This window comes from Mastigoproctus giganteus, chromosome 3, assembly GCF_048544385.1.
Source record: "Mastigoproctus giganteus isolate SK-2022 chromosome 3, ASM4854438v1, whole genome shotgun sequence".
NCBI classification, from domain to species: Eukaryota; Metazoa; Arthropoda; class Arachnida; order Uropygi; family Thelyphonidae; genus Mastigoproctus; species Mastigoproctus giganteus.
The window spans coordinates 200366732-200388565 of NC_143577.1; the positions used below are offsets into that span (position 1 = coordinate 200366732).

Consider the following 21834-nt stretch of genomic DNA (forward strand, 5'->3'; position numbering starts at 1 on the left):
TGATCAAATGGGATATCAGAGATGTGGTGTCACTCAAATATAAGGGATGCAGAATTCGAATTGGGGGAGTACAATGCGTACAGAAATGATAGACAGGATAGGAAGGGAGGAGAGGTTATGCTGTTAGTTAAGAAACACATAAAATCTAAGGAAGTGCATCCAGTTGACATAGATGGACAGTGCAGTGTTGAGTCAATTTGGTGTGACTTAAGCACTGGAAAAGCAAAAATGAGGGCAGGAGTTTGTTTTAGGCCTAGTGACTCTGATGAGTACAATGAACAATTATACAGAGAAATAGAAGGCCAGTAAATCAGTTTCTTATAATGGGAATTTTAACTTCCCAGATATAGACTGGAACTTGTGGATTGTCACTCGCACACCAGCAAAGGTTTTGTGGATTTATTGGATGATTGTTTTCTACAGCAGCAGCATGTTAGAGAGGCAAAAAGAGCAAGTAACGCTCTTGATCTGATTATCAGCAGTGATTATTCATGCATTAAGAATTTACAGATAAAGGAACCACTAGGAGGCAGTGATCAGTGCACTGATGTGGGATTTACTTAAATGTTTAACTAACATCAGTGGTAAAGGGAAAGGTTTTTGTAAAGGCAACTACAGTGGTCTCAGATTTTTTAAGCTCTACACAGTGAGACCAACTTATGATGTTACAAACAGCAAATTCTAAATGGGAAGAATTCAAGGAAGTAATTTTGGATGCTACTAGGCTTTTTGTTCCAACTAAGAAATACTGCTCTAGGTTTAGGCCCAAATGGATGGCAGATGAACTAATGAGATTCGTGGCAGAGAAGAAAAATGCATGGGATGCACATTAATTGTCAGGCAACACAGAAGCCTATGGTAGATACAAGCCAGTCTGTAATCAAGTCATGAAGGAGATTTAGGCAAGCGAAGGTAGATTGTGAAAAATTTTTGGCAAAGGATGCAAAGGCTTCTTTACTTATATAAATGCTAAAAGGAAGGGGATGAATCAGATTGGTCCACTTGATATCAATGGTTTGATTGTAGATGATCATTCTTAGATAGCTGCCGGACTAATTGAGTATTTTGTATCTACGTTCACACATGAGGAGTTATTCAAGGAGGAAAGGATCAGATGTTTATCAAACTGTAAAAGGGAGTTAAATGATTTTGTAATAACTGAGAGCAAAGTGGAGGAGAAATTGAAGTTAAACACTGAACATAAGAAAGACACCTGTGGTAGATGAGATCTATCCAGTTATATTAAAGGAGGTGGCAAAGGAAGTAAGCAAACCCTTAGCCATAATTATGAGAGTATCCTTGGACTCAGGGGAAGTCCCCACAGACTGGAGATGTGCAAATGTATCTCCAATTCACAAAGGGGGATTAAAGGGTGACACGAGTAATTACGGACCTGTTAGTTTAACTTCTGTTGCAGGTAAAATAATGGAGTCACTAGTGAAAGATGCATTCCAGAATCATCTAGACAAAACTGTAGTAATAAGTCAGACACATGGGTTTGTTAAGGGGAAAGTCTGGTCAGACAAATTTTATTGGATACTGTGATGTGGTTACAAAGGAATTGGGTGCAAAAAATAATTTTGATATCATATGCTTGGATTTCAGAAAAGCTTTTGATACTGTTGTGCATGGAAGGCAACTGTACAGATTAGAGCAGTATGGCATTAAGGGCAAGTTGCTACAATGGATAAATGTATGGTTAAGTGGGAGAAGACAGTGGTAATCAATGGACACTGCTCTTTGTGGACCAGTGTTACTAGTGGAGCCCCCCAGGGTTTGGCATTATGCCCATTGTTGTTTTGTATATTTATCAATGATGTTGATGAAGTTATATCAGTCTTAATGTCCAAGTTTGCAGGTGACACAAAGGTTGGCAGGATTGTTAATGATAGTAATGGCAGTGTGCTACTGCAACAGGATCTAGAAAAGTTAGGCAGATGGGCTGTGAAATGGCAACTGAAATTTAACATTCACAAATGCAAAGTAAGTACTGCGTATGGTAGCAGTAACCCCAGAGAAATGAACCAATTGTGTGGTGCTACACTTAGGGTAGTGGAGAATGAAGTTTTCTGAGCAGTGCAGATGGTCTGCAAGAGTAGCTCGTGGGGTCTTGTCAATGATATACAGGAATTTTGCTAGCAGGGATAAGGAGGTGATTATCCCTTTGTTTAAGGCAGTGGTCAGGCCACACCTTCAGTACTGCGTACATGTTTAGAGGTCTTATTTTAGGAAGGATGTAGAGTTGCTAAATGAGTACAGAGAAGAGCATCATGATTGATGAGGGGAACAAAAGGGTACTCTACGAAGAAAGGCTTAAATTCTGCAAATTGCAGCTTCTGGAGACTAGGCAAGTTAGGCAATCTGATTGAGGCATATGACCTTGAATGGATTATTGAGCTGGTTCAGTTCTGATGGGGTTCTTCCTCTTGCTCAGATTACAAACCTGAGGGGGGGGCATAGATTCAAACTGAGGAAAGAGGGTTGTAGAATAGACGTGCAGAAATTTGCCTTTAGCCAGCTGGTAGTTGATTGCTGGAACAAACTTCCATTTGCTGTTGTGGAAGTTAATAGCTTAAATAAATTCAAGGCAGTACTAGACAAAAATTTTTTGAACAAATGAATCAGTGAAAGGGAAGGGTTTTTTTTTTTTTTTTTTGGCTGATGCTTTATAAGCTTGCTTTCTTGCATCATGTGTCTCTACTAATGCTACTGTCCCTGGTAGCCATACCCTGGTTCTATTCCACCTATCCTTTTTCCACAATATATTTCCTGTTTTCATCACAATAGAATCATCAACAATAACTAACTCCTATGGAATTAGTGCATTCTGCTTTGTTGCCTGATGCACAAGTGAGTATCTGGCATGGCATTGGGTGGGCTGCCGAGAGCTTTTTGGTCCCCACCTTGCCAGTTTAATTCCTTTGAGGGAAACCACCTTGTTCTTCAAGCTCTCCTAAATGCTAATGAGAATGCTTGTTCACGCTAAATTTTCTCATACTCCTTTCACTGAACATAAAGGAAGACATGCTCGGTGGCTGTATAAAGTTCCATTCCAGATAGTCTGCATAAGTGGCACATTATGATGTATCTACCATTTATAACTTTTATGATATATAAAATAAAGATAATTTATTTAAAACTATTGTGGACAGTTTTACAATTTATGGAAAAAGCAGCTTGTTTTCAATAAGCTTGCGCTACTGAACATACTCTGTATACTCGGAGCTTCTCGATTATTTTGATAATGCAGAGTTTACAAGGCTGTGATTCATAGGAGAACTTCCCCTTCAGTTCTCCAAGCTACAATCAGAGTCCATTGCTTTGCTGCAGTAGTCTGGGGCTTAACAAGCTTATCTAAGTATGTAGATGATACGGAGATTGGTTAAGCGGTTAATGATGGTAATTGAGATCTAGAAAAATTAGGCAGATGAGCTGAGAAATGGGAAATGAGGTTCAACATTGGTAAATTCAAGGTATTGCATATGGGCAGCAGTAATTCCAGAAAAACGTAAATTATGTGGTACCTCAATGTGGCAGAGAAAAAAAGGTTTCACCTCCTTGCCAACATATTCAGATTATGCAATTCTTCCCAGACACGATAGGAGGGAGTATATGATGAGAGCCTTGTCGATCAATTCGGCCCTGGAAAGATTGTGCAAGGCTCAAGGGGTAGAATTTTTTTCAGCATGGTCTGTACTTGTTAACAGGAGAGACTGCAGCAACAGGGATGGGATACACTTAAATAGAAAGGGTGCAAGAATATTTGCCAATACTATCGAGGCAGTGTTAGGTGGGATAGAAAACTGCTAGCTTGGGAGGGGGATACAAGGACTAATAGATTAACAGTAGCCACTGGCAGAGAAGAAAAATGCATGGGATACATATAAATTAATGGGTTACATGGAAACCTATGATAGATATAAGCTGGTCTCACAAAGGAGATTAGGCAGGCAAAGGCAGATTGCGAGAAATCTTTGGCAAGGGATGCAAAGAAAAACAGCAAAAAGTTCTTTACTTATGTAAACTCTAGAAGGAAGGGGATGAATCAGATCGGTCCACTGGATATTGATGGTTCAACTGTTGATGATCCTTCTCAGGTGGCTAACAAACTAAATGAGTATTTTGCATCTACATCTGCCCATGAGGAGTTATTCAGGGAGGTGAATGCCACAGGTGAGTTAAACTCTGGCAGTGAACTGGATGATTTTGTAATAACTGAGAGGAAAGTGGAGGAGAAATTGTTGAAGATAAATATAAAAAAGGTACCCGGGATGGACGGGACTATCCAGTTATATTAAAGGAGGCAGTAAAGGAAGTAAGCAAACCCTTAGCCATAATTATGAGAGCTTCTTTGGACTCAGGGGAGGTACCATGGAATGGAGATGTGCAAATGTGACCCCAATTCACAAAGGAGGATCAAAGGGCAACACAAGTAATTATAGACCTGTTAGTTTAACTTCTGTTCCAGGGAAATTAATGGAAGCACTGGTTAAAGAAGCAGGATCATTTAGCATTAGTAGAGGCATTTGATGCAAGATGCTGCATAAGCAAGCTTATGCAGCATCAGCCAAAAAAAAAAAAAAAAAAAAAAAAACCACTTCCACTTCACCCCTCTGTTCGTTCGAAATACCTGTCCAGCTGAGCCTTAAACTTATTTAGGCTATCAACTTCCACGACAAGGAATGGAAGTCGGTTCCACCAACCAACCACCTGCTGGCTAAAGGCAAATTTCTGCACATCTATCCTACATCTGTCTTTCCTCAATTTGAATTTATGCCCTCTCAGGTGATTATTCTGAGCAAGAGGAAGAATCCCATTAGCATTCAGCATGCTCAAACCATTCAATGCTTTATACACCTCTATCAGATCACCTCGCTGGTGCCTAGTCTCCAGACACTGTAATTTGCAAAACTTAAGCCTTTCTTCATAAGAGCACCCCTTTGTTCCATTCATTAATCTTGTTGCCCTTCTCTGTACTCGTACCAGCAGCTCTACATCCTTCTTGAAATGAGGCCTCCAGACCTGTATACAGTACTCCAGGTGTGGCCTGACCATTGCCTTACACAAGGGAATAATCAACTCCTTATCCCTGCTAGAAAAATTCCTATATATCATTGACAATACACCATGAGCTACTCTTGCAGCCTGTCTGCACTGCTCAGAGAACTTTATATCTGCCTGCACAACCACCCCCAGGGACCTTTTATTCTCTACCACTGTCAGTGTAGTACCACAGAGTTGATACGTTGCTCTGGGGTTACTGTTTCCCATATGTAGCACTTTACATTTGTCAATGTTAAACTTCATTTGTCACCTCTGAGCCCATCTGCTCAACCTTTCCAGATCCTGTTGCAGCAGCATAGTGTCAGTAGTGTCCTTGATAACCCTGCCAACCTTTGTATGGTCTGCAAACTTGGACATTAAGCTTGATATACCATCATCAATATCATTTATAAATACAGAAAACAATAATGGACCCAACACTGAACCCCCCGAGGGACTCCACTGATAACATTAGCCCACAATGAGCAGTGTCCATTATGTTATTATTATTTGGTTTTTAGGAGCATTAGCACTAAGGCCATATTGCTCTGGGGATATGCGGTGGTCATTTGCTGACCTTTCCGCGTCCTCCGTATTTGGTGGTGATGGGCTCGAACCCCGGTCTAATCAAGAAGTGTGTGCTATGCACTGCTGCTTCTTCCCACCTGGCTACGGAGGTGCACAGTGTCCATTGATTACCACTTTGTCTTCTCTCCCTCAACCATCCATAGCAGCAATTTGCCTCCAATGCCACACTGCTCCAATTTGTGCAGTAGTCTTCCATGTGCAACAGTATCAAAAGCCTTTCTAAGATCCAAGTATATAATATCAAAGTTATTCCCTGCATCCAGTTCTTTTGTGACTGCATCATAGTATCCAATCAAATTGGTGAGGCAAGACTTCCCCTTAACAAAACCATGCTGTGTCTGAGCTATAACTGAAGTCTTGTCTAGATGATCCTGCAGTGCTTCCATTAATTTTCCTGGAACAGAAGTTAAACTCACAGGTCTATAATTACTTGTGTCAGCCTTTGATCCTCCTTTGTGAATTGGGTCACATTTGCACATCTCCAGTCTGTGGGTACCTCCCCTGAGTCCAAGGAAGCTCTCATAATTATGGCTAAGGGTTTGCTTACTTCCTTTGCTGCCTCCTTTAATATAACTGGATGTATCCCATCCACCCCAGGTGCCTTTCTTGTCTTTATCTTCAACAATTTCTCCTCCACTTTACTCTCAATTATTACAAGACTCGCTAGCTTACTGCCAGAGTTGAATACACCTCTGGCATTCCCCTCGCTGAATAACTCCTCATGTGTGAATGTTGATGCAAAATATTCATTTAGTTTGTTAGCTACCTGAGCAGGATCATTAACAGTTGACCCATCGATATCAAGTGGACCAATCTGATTCATCCCCTTCCTTCTAGAGTTTACATAAGTAAAGAACTCTTTGCTATTTTTCTTTGCATCCCTTGCCAAAGATTTCTCGTAATCTGCCTTCACCTGCCTAACCTCCTTTGTAACTTGGTTACAGATCAACTTGTATCTATCATAGGCTTCTGTGTCACGTGTTAATTTATATGTATCCCATGCATTTTTCTTCTCTGCCATATGTCTCATTAGTTCATCTGACATCTTTTTAACAATATTCATTTGACAACCTTGAACAATATTTCTTAGTTGGTATGTAAAGCCTAGTGGCTTCCAAGATAAGTTCATTGAATGTTTCCCATTTTGAATTTGCTGTTGGTAACACCATCAGTTGGTCCCACTGTATAGAATTTTAAATACTGTCTCAGTCCATCATAGTTGCCTTTATGAAAGCAATAACCCTTCTCTTTACCAATAATGGTAGTTACCTCTGAGTAAATCTCACTTCAGCACACTGTGATCACTGCCACCTATTGATTCATTTATCTGCAGATTCTTAATGCATGAAGAACCACTACTGATAATCAGATTAAAAGTATTACTCCCTCTAGTTGCCTCCCGAATATTCTGATGTAGAAAACAATCTTCCAATAAATCCACAAATGCCTTTCTAGTGTGTGAGTGACCAGCCCCCAAATTCCAGTCAATATCTGGGAAATTAAAATCACCCATTATAAGATTCTCTGATTTACTGGCCCACTCTATTTCCCTGTACAGTTTCTTATTATACTCATCAGAGTCATTAGACCTATAGCACACTCCTACTCTCAATGCTTATGTCACACCAAATGGGCTCAACACAGCACTGTCCAGCGACGTTGATTGGCTTCACTTCCTTGGAGTTTGTGTTTCTTAACTAATAGCATAACCCCTCCTCCCTTCCTATGCTGTCTATCCTTTCTGTAGACATTGTACTCCCCAAATTCCAGTTCTGCATTCCTTATATCTGTGTGACACCACGTCTTTGATATCCCAATAATATCTGCCTTTGATGTTTTGAGCAGTACCTCAAATTAATCAAATTTATTTACTAAACTCCTAGCATTGTTGTACACGCAAGTATACATGCACCTGTTTCTATTCTTAGCTACCCTAACACAACCTGTGTGTTTACTTGTGTACTGCAATGACTCCCAACAGTCTTTAAAATATCCTGCATCTTGTTTTTCAGGCTTCTGTTCATTCCAATAGAAGCAGTGCAAGAATCTCTTTCACCTCTGCCAGTGGCTACTGTTAATCTATTAGTCTTTGTCTCCCCCCAAGCTAGCAGTTTTCCGACCCACCTAACACTGCCTCGATAGCATTAGCAAATATTCTTGGCACCCTTTCTATTTAAGTGTATCCCATCCCTGTAGAAGCAGTCTCTCCTGTTAACAAGTACAGTCCAGGCTGAATAAAATTCTACCCCTTGAGCCTTGCACAATCTTTCCAGGGCCGAATTGATTGACAAGGCTCTCATCATATACTCCCTCCTATCGTGTCTGGGCAGAATTGCAGACACTTTCAATTTCAACCCTACATCACGAAATTTTTTTCAACATTGACCTGTACTTGTTTAGTAATTCTGCCGGTCTACTACTCTTGATATCATTACTGCCATTAGTTATGGACAAGTACCCAGTTCCTGATACTTGGTCAGGTGTAGTCTCCTAATGAAATACCTGACTATGTATCAATAGTATCAATATTTACTTCACCTGGCATCAGATTTTTGAATTTTTGTTATCCCTATATTTGGCTTATAACTAAATTTGCTCACCCATATCTGATGATATCTGTCCCACCTTTTATTTTATTTGATTAATTATTTGGTATTAATCATTTTACTTTGCAATTTCTTCACCTCTAATTGGCTTTGCAATTCAGCCTATAATTCTCTTAATTCATCATAACTTATAGGATATTCACATACTTTCTCGTTTTACAAGCCTACATTACTTCTTTTTTTCTGCTATCCTCACCCTTCTAGTACTTGGCACTTCGTGTGTTTTTCACTTCTATCTACACAAACTTTATCAGACTTCAAGTCTTACATACTTATATAAACGTTTGCATCCTTTACTGCTGCTTTGCATGTTTTGGTGCATTTGTCATACCTAGCTTATTTATTTTTATCCATCAACTGAAACTACATGTTTAATACTCATGATTTTATATATTACATTTAATATATATATATATATAATACAATTCCTAATGTTCCTTACCTATGCACAAGTTCTCTTAAATAAGAGAATTTATGTATGAGTTTACTGAAGAATTATACTATTTATAAGTAGCTGGCTCAATTTCTTTCATTTGCTGCATAATAATATGATGTACATATAGTATTAAACTTTGTACCAAAATTTATTATAGGAAGGACCTACTTGTATTAGATCAAGCTATTTTGAAGTTACTCCAACAATTTTCCTTGCAGTAATTTTTCATACATAATTCTGTAATTTTAGGAACTGAGGTTTGAAGTTCATACTGTACAAGGAAAAACAAGGGAGGCTTTAGAGAGGATATTTCCAACCATACAAATTCAGAAGAATCTAGTAAGTGGACTCCAAAAACTGTTTTAAGTTGAACCTAAGAATTAGTTCACCCTGGGTTTTCTTGTGTTATTTATTAATGAAATTACAGTATAAAAGTGATTAAGATACATATATCAAACCTACCTATGAATATAGGTAAATTTAAATTATCGAAGTCATAATTTAAGTCATTTAAGTTGAGTGAAGTTATAAATATATAATGATTGGTGAATTAAACTGAAATTTAATGTAAGTTTTGAAGGTCATTAGATGGGATGGAAAACAAATTATTCAAATAACAACATTGTCAGCTATGTTACCAAAGGTAAAAGCTTTTCCTTTAGTAAGATTCTTTTAATACCCATGCTATGCATAGAAAAATGCATAATTAATAGTAAGGAATGAATAATAAATTTTTAGGGTAGAAAGCCTAAAATTCTGAAAAAATTCAAGCTATGATATTATTTAGTGCAAATGCATCATTACTACGTATTTGAATTTTAAGACAAATTGAATTTTGCCCATTAGACATCATTATTATGACATCTCATATTGTGAAATCCTTCACAATGACTTGCCTTTTTACACTTTGAATAAGTAACACTTCCTCTTATGGAAAGTCTGCTGTTACAAATCATCAGTTGAGTATCATCACCCAGACTGTACCATTTCAAAGCTGTTTGGCCTGTCATTGGTGAGCTTCTTAGACTAATAAAATTTTATTAGTAGAAGTACACCTTCTGGCATCTGCCATATTGTGTAAATAAGTCACAGCCAGGTTGTTAGATCTTGTACCTTGGGTAACTTGTCCACTGATTAGAAGCCAAATAGTTCCCCATTGTTACTCATTCTCAACTGAGAATGAGTAACAATGGGGAAGTGTTAATTACTTGAAGCATAAGAGGAAAGCAACTCATTCTGGAGGATTTCACAATAAGAGATGTTATAATAATGATGCCTAGTCTACAAACTTCAGTGTATCTAAAAATTCGGTTGTGTAGTAATGATGAATTTGCACAAAGCAATGCCATAGTAAGAAATGGTTCTTGCAGTCTCACTTCCTGTGAGATTGTTTGACTCCCCTGCATCTTCTTGGCATAACTTTACTGATAACACAACATGAAAACAGAAATTTACACTGATATGTAAAGATAGTTTCTAAAACTGAGTTTTTGATATTGTGACTCTGATCAGATAAATTACATTACATTGTGACTGTGGTCAGATTTGAAAGTGTAACATGTCAGTGTGCATAGGTTTCTGATAAATTTTGGCTTTAATAATATACACTGATGAGCCAAAGCATTATGACCAGCGAGTCGTTATGCAAATCGAAGCAACAGTTGAACTATGGCACGTGTGCGGATCTGGACACAGTATAAAAAACACCTGATACTGAGCTCCGTTAATCAGTGTTACCCTTGTCTTCAGATGGGAAAGGCAGCGGACTTAAGTGAGTTTGACAATGGCCAGACGACTGGGTCATAGCATATCTGAAACGGCACAGCTGGTGGGATGCTCATGGTCAGCAGTGTTTAGTAACTACTGAAAGTGGTCTAAGGAGGGGAACCCACAAACTGCTGGCGAGGTGTTAGACAGCCATGGCTCATCGATGCTCGAGGTGAATGAAGGCTCTCCCAGATGGTACATTGCAAAGAAAGTCAACTGTGGCGAACTCGCTGGTAATTGGAATGTTGGTGACAGGCGTAATGTAGTAGTAGCAGTGGCATGTGATGCAAGAAAGCAAATGTATGAGCTTATGCAGCATCAGCCAAAAAAAATCACACTATTCCCTCCAAATGCCTGTCCAGTTCCTCCTTAAATTTATTCAAGCTATCAACTTCCACAACGACAGATGGAAGTTTGTTCCAGCAATTAACCACCCGCTAGCTAAAGGCAAATTTCCGCACATCTATTCTACATCTGTCTTTTCTTAATTTGAATTTATGCCCCCTGTCACAACACACACACAGTACATCAAACCCTGCTGAAAATGGGGCTGTGTAGCCGCAGGCCACTCCAAGTGCCCATGCTAAACACAGTTCACCAGCAGCAGCGCCTACAATGGGCATGCGAGCATCGAAACTGGACCTTGAGTGATCGGAAGAAAGTCATCTGGTCCAATGAATCACATTTCCTGTTGCATCATGTGGACGGCCAGGTACATGTGCATTGTTTACCTAGGGAAGTGATGCTGCCTGGATGAACCATGGGATGAAAAAACAAGCAGGCAGCGATATCATGCTTTGGGTGATGTTCTGCTGGGATACCCTGGGTCCAGTCATCTATGTGCCGGGCACTCTGATATATACCACTAACCTAAACATCATTGCTGACCAGGTACACCCTTTCACGGCAACAGTTTTCCCCTCTGGCAGTGCCATCTTTCAGCAGGATAATGCACCATGCCACACTGCCTGGGTTGTTTGAGACTGGTTCGCAGAACATGAGGAAGACTTCCAGGTATTGTCCTTGCCTCCAAATTCCCCAGACATCAATCCCATCGAGCATCTGTGGTTTGTGTTGGAACAGCAACTCCGATCTGCAGCATCTCAACCATCTTACAGGGGTTAAAGGATCTGCTGGTTACGTGTTGATACCAGATACCACAAGATACATTTAGAAATCTTGTAGTGTCCATGCCTCCCTGGGTACGAGCTGATTTGGCTGCACGTGGAGGACCAACATCATATTAGGTAGGTGGTCATAATGTTTTGGCTCATCAGTGTATGTGCAACTGTGTTGAACAAAGCACTGACAAAAGACATAAATTGCTCTTTATGTCAGTTCTTTTAAGGGAATCTGGCCACCACCCAGTGGGGTGGGGTGTGTGTTTGTGTGCGCGTGCGTGTGCGCTGTCGATTTTCTGTGATAGATGGTAAAAAAATATTCCTGGATAATCGATTTTCCGGTTAATCCAAAAATACAGTAAGTTCCCGACATACATAAGAGATATGTTCCAGGACTTTTACGTAAGTCGAGGATTGCGTAACTTGGGTATGACTAATGAAATATTGCTGCTATATCCCCCGATATGCCAAAATTACAAAAACCATGTAATAACCTCAGAAGAATGAAACAAAATAGTTATGTATTTTTAATTAGTTAAATTAAAAACTTTATCTTGCCAATAATGGTCAGGGAATCACTGCATATCGATCGCTAGACAAATCGCCGCAAAGGCGAGTCGATCGAAAGATCAGTCCGCCACCCGATCCCCAGATGAAACCGCCAATGCAGAGGACTTGAATAGCGGTGGAAAGCAGCAAAAATTAAAAAATAGAACAGATACAAGCACTCCAGTGCAAAGCCAGACTACTGACAAAAGTAATCTTAACCAGATTATATAGACGAAAAATGGACTATGGATGGCAGCACAGGTGCAGCGTTAGCAATTTGCCCATTACTGTCATGTGATATAATTATACATATATTTGAATAACGTTTAAAATAGTTAAACTGAATCTTTCGTACTAAAAATAAAATAAAAATGTGTAAAGCAAACATCAGAGGCAGCAAAAAGCATATTCCTCTACATGATGCTTGAAATATAACCATAAAAGTAAATTAGAATAAGAATTAAAAATAAAAATAATGCCAGCAGCATGGCAAGACAAGAGCGAAAATAGTCAAAATTAAACATAACAATCGTGGACTGATCTGTCGATCAACTCGCCTTTGCGGCGATTTGTCTAGCGATCAAAATGCAGCAATTCCCTGACCATTATTGGCCTTGTGGTCCTCTGTTGAGATGGTGCATAATGGTAAGTCTATTTTTTGGTTTATTTTTGTTTTATTTTATTGTAGTGGTTTACATATCTGTTGGTGATATTTCACATAAATTTGGACCTGGTGTCCGTCAGAGGGGTTGCCATTAAATTTTTTACTTAATTGGCTTTCGAAATTAATGAATTATTATTTTATTATCCTTACATTTAGATGTTCTAAATTATCTTAGTTTCTGCTGCAATATTTTTACTCTTGTTACCCCTCTCTTCCCTTCCTGTTGGTTTGATTGTTATGTTTAATTTTGACTATTTTTGCTCTTGTCTTGCCATGCTGCTGGCATTATTTTTAATTCTTATTCTAATTTATTTTTATGGATATATATATATATATATATATATATATATATATATATATATATATATATATATATATTCAAGTGGTTTGTAAGCTATTATTCTTATTGTAATTGTGATCAAATACTTGCTTATCTTGCACAAGCTGCAAAGGTATTTATAAATATTTTTATGTATTGACATTTCTAAGTGTGGGTAGTTTCTGCCCGTATTCCATGACTGGTTATACAGCAAGTGGAAGGTGAAATTAGGTAAGTACTTAGGACAGCAAAAGACACTCCTGCTCTCGTATTGCACTAACAGCATAGAGTGTTGGGGGGGAAAAATTTAAGGGGAAGGATAACAAATAGAATATGATTGCAGAAAATACATTAGTTGCAATTTACCATCCATATTAGTGATGGCCCTGAATTAGGTAGGTATTCGCTATTTGGTTAGGGTTATCTTTGTTTCTTTGTGTATCCAGAATTTTTTATGTCTACTTTTAATTTTGAAATGACCATCAACTCTAATAGCCTCACTAGCCTTAAGAGCTCAATTTTTTGCAATTTAGAATATCATTGACCAACAATTTTATGTTCTGAATGGTATTTACCTTAATCGTCTTATTCATATTACAAACTAAATTTTTAAATTTTAACAAATATTAACCATCAATTTTATGTTCTGAATAGTTTTTACCATATAGCCTCCCTGTTATTAAGAATTCAAATTTTTATTAAAATCTAAAATTTAAAATATTCACCTTATAACTACAGTTTTTATTAGTTTTTTATTAATAGACTTACTAGCTTTAAGAACTCCATATTTATTTTCATACAATTTATTTTCTGAATAGTTTTTTATTCCAAGATTTACTAGCTTTAAGAATGTATTTTTATATACGTTAAATTTAAATTTTAAAATATTAACAATTATACTTACTTTCTGAGTAGTATTACAATAAAATAGGCTCACTGGCCTTAATAACTGAATATTAAATTTAAAACTAATGATCCGACTTACGTTTTTTAAAGGTTTTACCTATGCATTAGAAATTATTAGATAACTGGCAGATATATGCTAAACAGTATCTCTTCAGGATGCCACACCATTTCACTAATTCAGTAAATGTACTGAAATAGTACATATATGCTGCCATTAATGTTTCAATAGTTTCCTGTCCAAATTTTTTTTTTTTATTTTTTTTATTATATAAATTTAAATATTAGTTTTAGGGCCAAAAGTTTACAAACGTAGATTAATTTTAAGTACAGAAAACCGTGGCATCTACGTTAGGATACCTATTCTTTAAAGTTATTGACGGTAGTTGCCATTTAATTTAAGACAAAGGCCAATTACCACGTAATCTTACTGCAAGGACTTGCAGTATAATTGCAGATCTTTAATCCTATAGGAGATTGGAGGTTAAATTTAGGAATGACGATAATCCTCTTTTTCAATGGTGGTAATAAGTTTTGGTATTTTTTGAAAATATTTGACCTAGTTAATTGGAAAAATATTTTCGAAAAATACCAAAACTTATTACTACCACTGAAACAGAGGATTATCATTATTCCTAGATTTAATCTCCTATCAGATTAAAGATCTGCAATTGTAAAACCATAGCAAAATAACTAGAAACAACACAAAATTGTTACACAACCATTCCAGGTACAAAAGATTTATCAATACAGACTATCAACATGTCCTCTCAGGCGATTTAGAAATAATAGAAGATAAAGATTTAAGGACCCTTATGAAACAGGGATTTAAATATAGGCCCAACTACAAAAATAATTGGAATAAAGTAAAAAAAAAAAATGTATACTGTGACCTATTATAGTTTAGTTACAAACTATCCATTAAATATGAAATACCAATCGAAGATTTCAACGGTTCGATTAGAAATGTACTGGACGACAGCACAAACCTTATCAAAAGCACTTAACAAACGGCAACAATTAATTATGTAAACATTAATAGCAAAATTAGAGAATTATAAAACAAATTTATAATTACTGGCGTGGATAAAACCACCAATAACTTTGTGATCATATGTAAAAAAGTTCTATGCCGAAACACTAAAAAATGAAGTAACTATAAGCAACACATACAAAACAATTAGTAATAATATGAGAAGCACATTGAACAAGATTTTAGCATTACACAAAAGAGCAAAAGTTAGAATAGACCAGGGGTGGGCAAATCTGGTCTATTAAGGCTGCATGTGGCCTTCTAAGATCTTATGTGCGGCTTTTGTCACACAAAGATGAAATAAAATCATTAAATAATCCTACTACTTTTAAACTAATATTTTTTAAAATTAAATATTCAAAACGTTTTAATAATAAAAAGCTATATATTTTTTTTTTTCACAATATAGAAACGTTATTCAGATAATTGAAAAAAGGAAAATACAAATTTTTTGATCTAAAAAGTAAAATATATCATGTTTAACTTTTCCTATTTATTTAAAAATCGTTTTTATGTACCACAAATGATAAAAAACAAAAGCTATTTAATAAAAGAAAAAATTCTAATCCTCTGTTAAGTTTGTTAAAATAAAAAAAAATATTTTAACAGAGTTAATAATTTGATGAAAATAGTTTTTTATTTTAAAATTTAAATTGTGACATTGTGATTTTTTTTATTTGTTGCTTTTATGTGCATATTTGTAACTGTGAATATTTTGACAACCGTATGTATTCTTGTCTTGAATTTTGTAATCCTGTAATTTCTTAGGTTTGATTTCACAATTGCTTAATTTTTAGATTGCTCATCATGTCCAAAAATGTTAAAAGAAAGTTGAATGAAGAAAACAGAACATTTAAAGAAGATTGGGAGATGCAGTATTTTCTTATTTCTGTGAAAGACAAAATGGTTTGTTTGATATGTAATACAGCACTAACAACATTAACAAAATACAATGCAAATCAACATTATCTATCTCACAAGGACCATAAATATGTAAAATTAGAAGGAGAAGCCCATAATTTTCTGCACTTCAAAAAATGAAGAAAGAAAAACAGCACCAGGAAAAGGCTTTTGGTGCTTTTATTAAGCAAGCACTTCCTAATTCATTTCACAAATATACATGGTCTCAATTCTAATCTTAACGATGTCCATTTCCACTTGCAGTCTGCCAAACCCCATGTACTTTTTCTGACAGAATCTCAGTTATCGGTTGATTCAACTACTGCTCATCTCAGATGCCCAAATTATTCGCTGTATGATTCCTTTTGCCTCAGAGGTGGTACTTGTGCATATGTCCGTTCTGATATTCCCTGTCAGAGACTTGGCAATTTGGAATCTACTCTCTTTGATCTTCTCTGGCTTAAAATCTCTCTACCTCATTGTGTAAAATTCATCTGTTGTCTCTACCATTCTCCCAACTCCACTTGGAGCTTTTTGACTCCAATCACTTGGAGCTTTTTGACTCCAGTCACTTGGAGCTTTTTGACTACTTCTCTTTGCAACTTGACTTTCTCCAGTCCAACTTCCCTAACAGTGAGGTAATTATCCTTGGTGATTTTAATGTTCACAACTCCAGCTGGCTTCCATTTTCTAGTCACACCGACCCAGCTGGTCGAGATGCTGAGGCTTTTGCAATTACTAATGACCTTGCACAGATTGTTCATTTACCTACAAGAATACCGGACAACCCTAATTCAGCCAACACGCTCGATCTTTTTCTCACAAACAACCCTTCATGGGTGAAGTACTTCAAGTACATGGTTGAAGTGAGAGGTCCTTTAGGCACTTCAGATCACAACTTGGTGATTGTCTCTTCTCCAATGGAGCCTTTATCTCATGGTTATTACCAACCTCATGTTGTTTGGCATTACAAGAATGCCAAATGGGATGACCTGCGAGATTTCTTTTCTTCTTTTCCTTTGGTCAGATTACTGTTTCAAAACTTCTGATGTCAAAGTTTGCTCAGATTGTGTCAGTGAAATTATTGTTGCAGAAATTGAATCCTTTATCCCACACTCCACTTTAAAATCTTGTCCTTTATCTAAACCTTGGTTTTCCAGTAAATGTGCTAAGGCTGTTCAAGAGAAGAATGTTGCATATCGTAATTGGCTTGTTTCTAATTCTTTAGTTTCATTTTCTGCCTACATCAAAGCTCCAACAATTCTAAAGCAGTTATTAATCAGTCCAAACTAGAGTTTGAACAGGCTAAGAATGGAAAACTTCCTTCTTGCCTTAATGGTAGCCGAGCATTCTGGTCCCTTGCCAAAGCTATTGGCCGCAACTTTTGCCCATCTCTGCTCCCACCTCTGTCCAAACCAGATGGTTCTGTTGTCACTTCAGCCAAGGATAAAGCTGACCTGCTAGTATCCCATTTTTCTTCCAACTCATATATTAATGATCTTGGTAAAACACCTCCCACCATTCCCAACACGCTCCATTCAATGCCTCCTGTGGTCTTCCATCAAAGATTGTGCAAGGCTCAAGGGGTAGAATTTTTTTCAGCCTGGTCTGTACTTGTGAACAGGAGAGACTGCTTCTACAGGGATGGGATACACTTAAATAGAAAGGATGCAAGAATGTTTGCTGATGCTATCGAGGCAGTGTTAGTGGGTCAGAAAACTGCTAGATTGGGGGGATACAAGGACTAATAGATTAACAGTAGCCTCTGGCAGAGGTGAAAGTGATTCTTGCACTGCTTCTATTGGAATGAGCCGCAGCCTGGAAAATAAGATGCATGATATTTCAGAGACTGCTGGGAATCATTGGGGTACAAGTAAACACATGGGTTGTGTTAGGGTAGCTAAGAAAAAGAACAGGTGCATGTATACATTGCGTGTACACCAATGCTAGGAGTTTGGTAAATGAATTTTAGGTATTGCTCAAAACATCAAAGGCAGATATTGTGGGGATTTCAGAGACGTGGTGTCACACAGATATAAGGAATGCAGAACTGGAATTTGGGGAGTACAATGTCTACAGAAGGGATAGACAGGATAGGAAGGGAGGAGGGGTTATGCTATAAGTAAAGAAATACATAAAATCCAAGGAAGTGAAGCCAGGTCGACATTGCTGGACAGTGCAGTGTCGAGTCAGTTTGGTGTGACATAAGCATTGGGAGATCAAAATTGAGAGTAGGAGTGTGCTATAGGCCTAATGACTATGAGTATAATAAGAAATTTTACGGAGAAATAGAGTGGGCCAGTAAATCAGAGAGTCTTATAATGGGGGATGTTAATTTCCCAGATAATGACTGGAATTTGGGGTCTAGTCACTCACACACTAGCAAGGCTTTTGTGGATTTATTGGATGATTGTTTTCTACATCAGCATGTTCGAGAGACAATAGAGGGAGTAAACCTCTTGATTTGATTATCAGTAGTGATTCTTCATGCATTAAGAATCTGCAGGTAAATGAACCACTAGGTGGCAGTGATCACAATGTGCTGAAGTGGGATTTACTCAGAGGTAAATACCATTAGGGGTAAGGGGAAGGGTTATTGCTTTCGTAAAGGCGACTACGATGGACTGAGACAGTATTTAAATTCTATACAGTGGGACCAACAGATGATGTTACCAAGAGCAAATTGAAAATGGGAAGCATTCAAAGAACATATCTTGGAAGCTATTAGGCTTTACATACCAACCAAGAAATATTGTTCAAGGTTTAGACCTAAGTGGATGTCAAATGAACTAATGAGACATATGGCAGAGAAGAAAAATGCATGGGATACATACAAATTAACATGTGACACAGAAGCCTATGATAGATACAAGTTGATCTGTAACCAAGTTACAAAGGAGGTTAGGCAGATTACGAGAAATCTTTGGCAAGGGATGCAAAGAAAAACAGCAAAGAGTTCTTCACTTATGTAAACTCTAGAAGAAAGGGGATGAATCAGATTGGTCCACTTGATATCGATGGGTCAACTGTTGATGATCCTGCTCAGGTAGGTAACAAACTAAATGAATTTTGCATCGACATTCACATATGAGGAGTTATTCAGCGAGTGGAATGCCAGAGGCGTATTCAACTCTGCCAGTAAGCTGGAGAATATTGTAATAACTGAGAGTAAAGTGGAGGAGAAATTGTTGAAGATAAATACAAGAAAGGCACCTGGGGTGGATGGGATCTATCCAGTTATATTAAAGGAGGCAGCAAAGGAAGTAAGCAAACTCTTAGCCATAATTATGAGAGCTTCCTTGGACTCAGGGGAAGTACCCGTGAACTGGAGATGTGCAAATGTGACCCCAATTCACAAAGGAGGATCAAAGGGCAACACAAGTAATTATAGACCTGCGAGTTTAACTCTGTTCCCGGAAAATTAATGGAGGCACTGTATAAAGAGGCACTGCAGGATCATCTAGACAAGACTTCAGTTATAGCTCAGACACAGCATGGTTTTGTTAAGGGGAAGTCTTGCCTGACCAATTTGATTGGCTACTATGATGCAGTCACAAAAGAACTGGATGTAGGGAATAACTTTGATATTATATACTTGGATCTTAGTAAGGCTTTTGATACTGTTGCACATGGAAGACTGCTGCACAAATTGGAGCAGTGTGGCATTGGAGGCAAATTGCTGCTATGGATAAAGGGGTGGTTGAGGGGGAGAAGACAGAGAGAGTGGTAATCAATGGACACTGCTCATTGTGGATTAATGTTATTAGTGGAGTCCCCCAGGGTTCAGTGTTGGGTCCATTATTGTTTTCTGTATTTATAAATAATATTGATGATGGTATATCAAGCTTAATGTTCAAGATTGCATACCATACAAAGTTTGGCAGGGTTGTTAAGAACAGTACTGGTGCTATGCTGCTGCAACAGGATCTGGAAAGGTTGAGCAGATGGGCTGAGATGTGGCAAATGAAGTTTAACATTGACAAATGTAAAGTACTACATATGGGAAACAGCAACCCCAGAGCAACCTATCAACTGTGTGGTACTACACTGACAAGGTATGTTCGTGTCAGACCTTGTCAGTGTAGTACCACACAGTTGATAGGTTGCTCTGGGGTTGCTACATATGGGAAACAGCAACCCCAGAGCAACCTGTCAACTGTGTGGTACTACACTGACAGTGATAGAGAATGAAAGGGACTTGGGGGTGGTTGTGCAGGCAAATATGAAGTTTTCTGAGCAGTGCAGACGGGCTGCAAGAGTAGCTCATGGTGTATTGTCGATGATATATAGGAATTTTTCTAGCAGGGATGAGGAGGTGATTATTCCCTTGTATAAGGCAATGGTCAGTCCACACCTAGAGTACTGTATACAGGTCTGGAGGTCTCGTTTCAAGAAATATGTAGAGATGCTGGAACGAATACAGAGAAGGGCAACAAGATTAGTGAATGGAACAAAGGGGTGCTCTTATGAAGAAAGGCATAAGTTTTGCAAATTACAGTGTCTGGAGACTAGGCACCAGCGAGGTGATCTCATAGAGGTGTATAAAGCCCTGAATGGTTTGAGCATGCTCAATGCTGATGGGATTCTTCCTCTTGCTCAGAATAATCACCTGAGAGGGCATAAATTCAAATTGAGGAAAGACAGATGTAGGATAGATGTGAGGAAATTTGCCTTTAGCCAGCGGGTGGCTGGTTGGTGGAACAGACTTCCGTCCCTTGTCGTGGAAGTTGATAGTCTAAATAAGTTTAAGGCTCAGCTGGACAGGTATTTCGAACGAACAGAGAGGGGTGAAGTGGAAGTGGTTATTTTTTATTTATTTATTTTTTTTTTTTTTTTTTTGGCTGATGCTGCATAAGCTTGCTTTCTTGCATCAAATGCCTCTACTAATGATAATGCTAAAAAGGATGTCAGAAGGGTTTTGACGAATCTTGATGTTAAGTAACCTCCAGGTCCCGATGGTATTTCTCCACTTGTTCTCAAAACCTGTACTCCTGAACTTACTCCTATTCTTTGCCCACCTTTTTTTCACTTTCTTATTCCAAAGGTGTTTTTCCTTTTGCTTGGAAATTTGTCCATATTCAGCCAGTTCCTAAAAAGGGTGACAAATCCCTCCCATCCAGTTATCATCCCATTGCAATTACTTCTACTCTTTCTAAAGTAATGGAGAAATCAATTAACCGCCAACTCTTAAACTACCTAGAAACCTACCGTCTAATCAACGATCGCCAGTATGGATTCTGTCAATGTCGACCAATGGTGATGTTCTGGCTTATGTTACCCATTTATGAACTAATTCAATGGAAAGGTTCGGTGAAACACAAGTAGTGGCTCTTGACATCTCCAAGGCTTTCGATCGTGTTTGGCATAAAGGTCTTCGAAATAAACTTCCATCTTATGGTTTGGCAACTGTTTTTAGTAATTGGTTATCTAGTTTTCTCTCTGATCACTCACTGAGGGTGATGGTAGATGGCTCTCTGTCTTCTAACTTCTCCCCTAATGCTTGTGTCTCTCAAGGTTTATTTCTTTCTGCCACTCTTTTTCTCTTGTATATTAATGACTTTCTTCCATTGACTGGAAATCCTATCCATAGTTTTGCTGATAATAGCACATTGCATTCCACTTTCCATTTTGAGAAACCTTGCCCTGCTCAATCAGCTTCAACTTCTTGAATATCCTCTACCAATTCCTTAAATGCTGATCGCCAGGTAATTCTCCAGTGGGGCAAAGACAACTTAGTTGATTTCAATCCTTCTAAAACTCAGTCTTGTCTTATGTCTCGCAAAAAAGGATTCTTCTGCTCCTATGCTTATCTTTAGTGACACTCTGATTTCTAGGCAAGATGATATATCTCTTTTGGGGATTACCCTGACTCCTAATCTCTCTTGGCACAAGCACATTACAAATA

General features: G+C 37.9%; 1 protein-coding gene across 5 annotated transcripts in view; it reads left to right on the forward strand.

Moving 5' to 3' along the window:
• The window catches only part of LOC150088570 (uncharacterized), a 453076-nt gene that overhangs the window by 202162 nt on the left and 229080 nt on the right, over positions 1–21834 (forward strand). For all 5 annotated transcript variants that reach the window (XR_016546740.1, XM_090369575.1, XM_090369576.1 and 2 more), the window contains exon 11: positions 8923–9012. Coding sequence is in view for 4 of the 5 variants with exons in the window: in XM_090369575.1 (XP_090225701.1) it covers positions 8923–9012 (90 nt within the window). In the remaining variant the exon portion in view is untranslated. The remainder of the gene's footprint in view (positions 1–8922; positions 9013–21834) is intronic.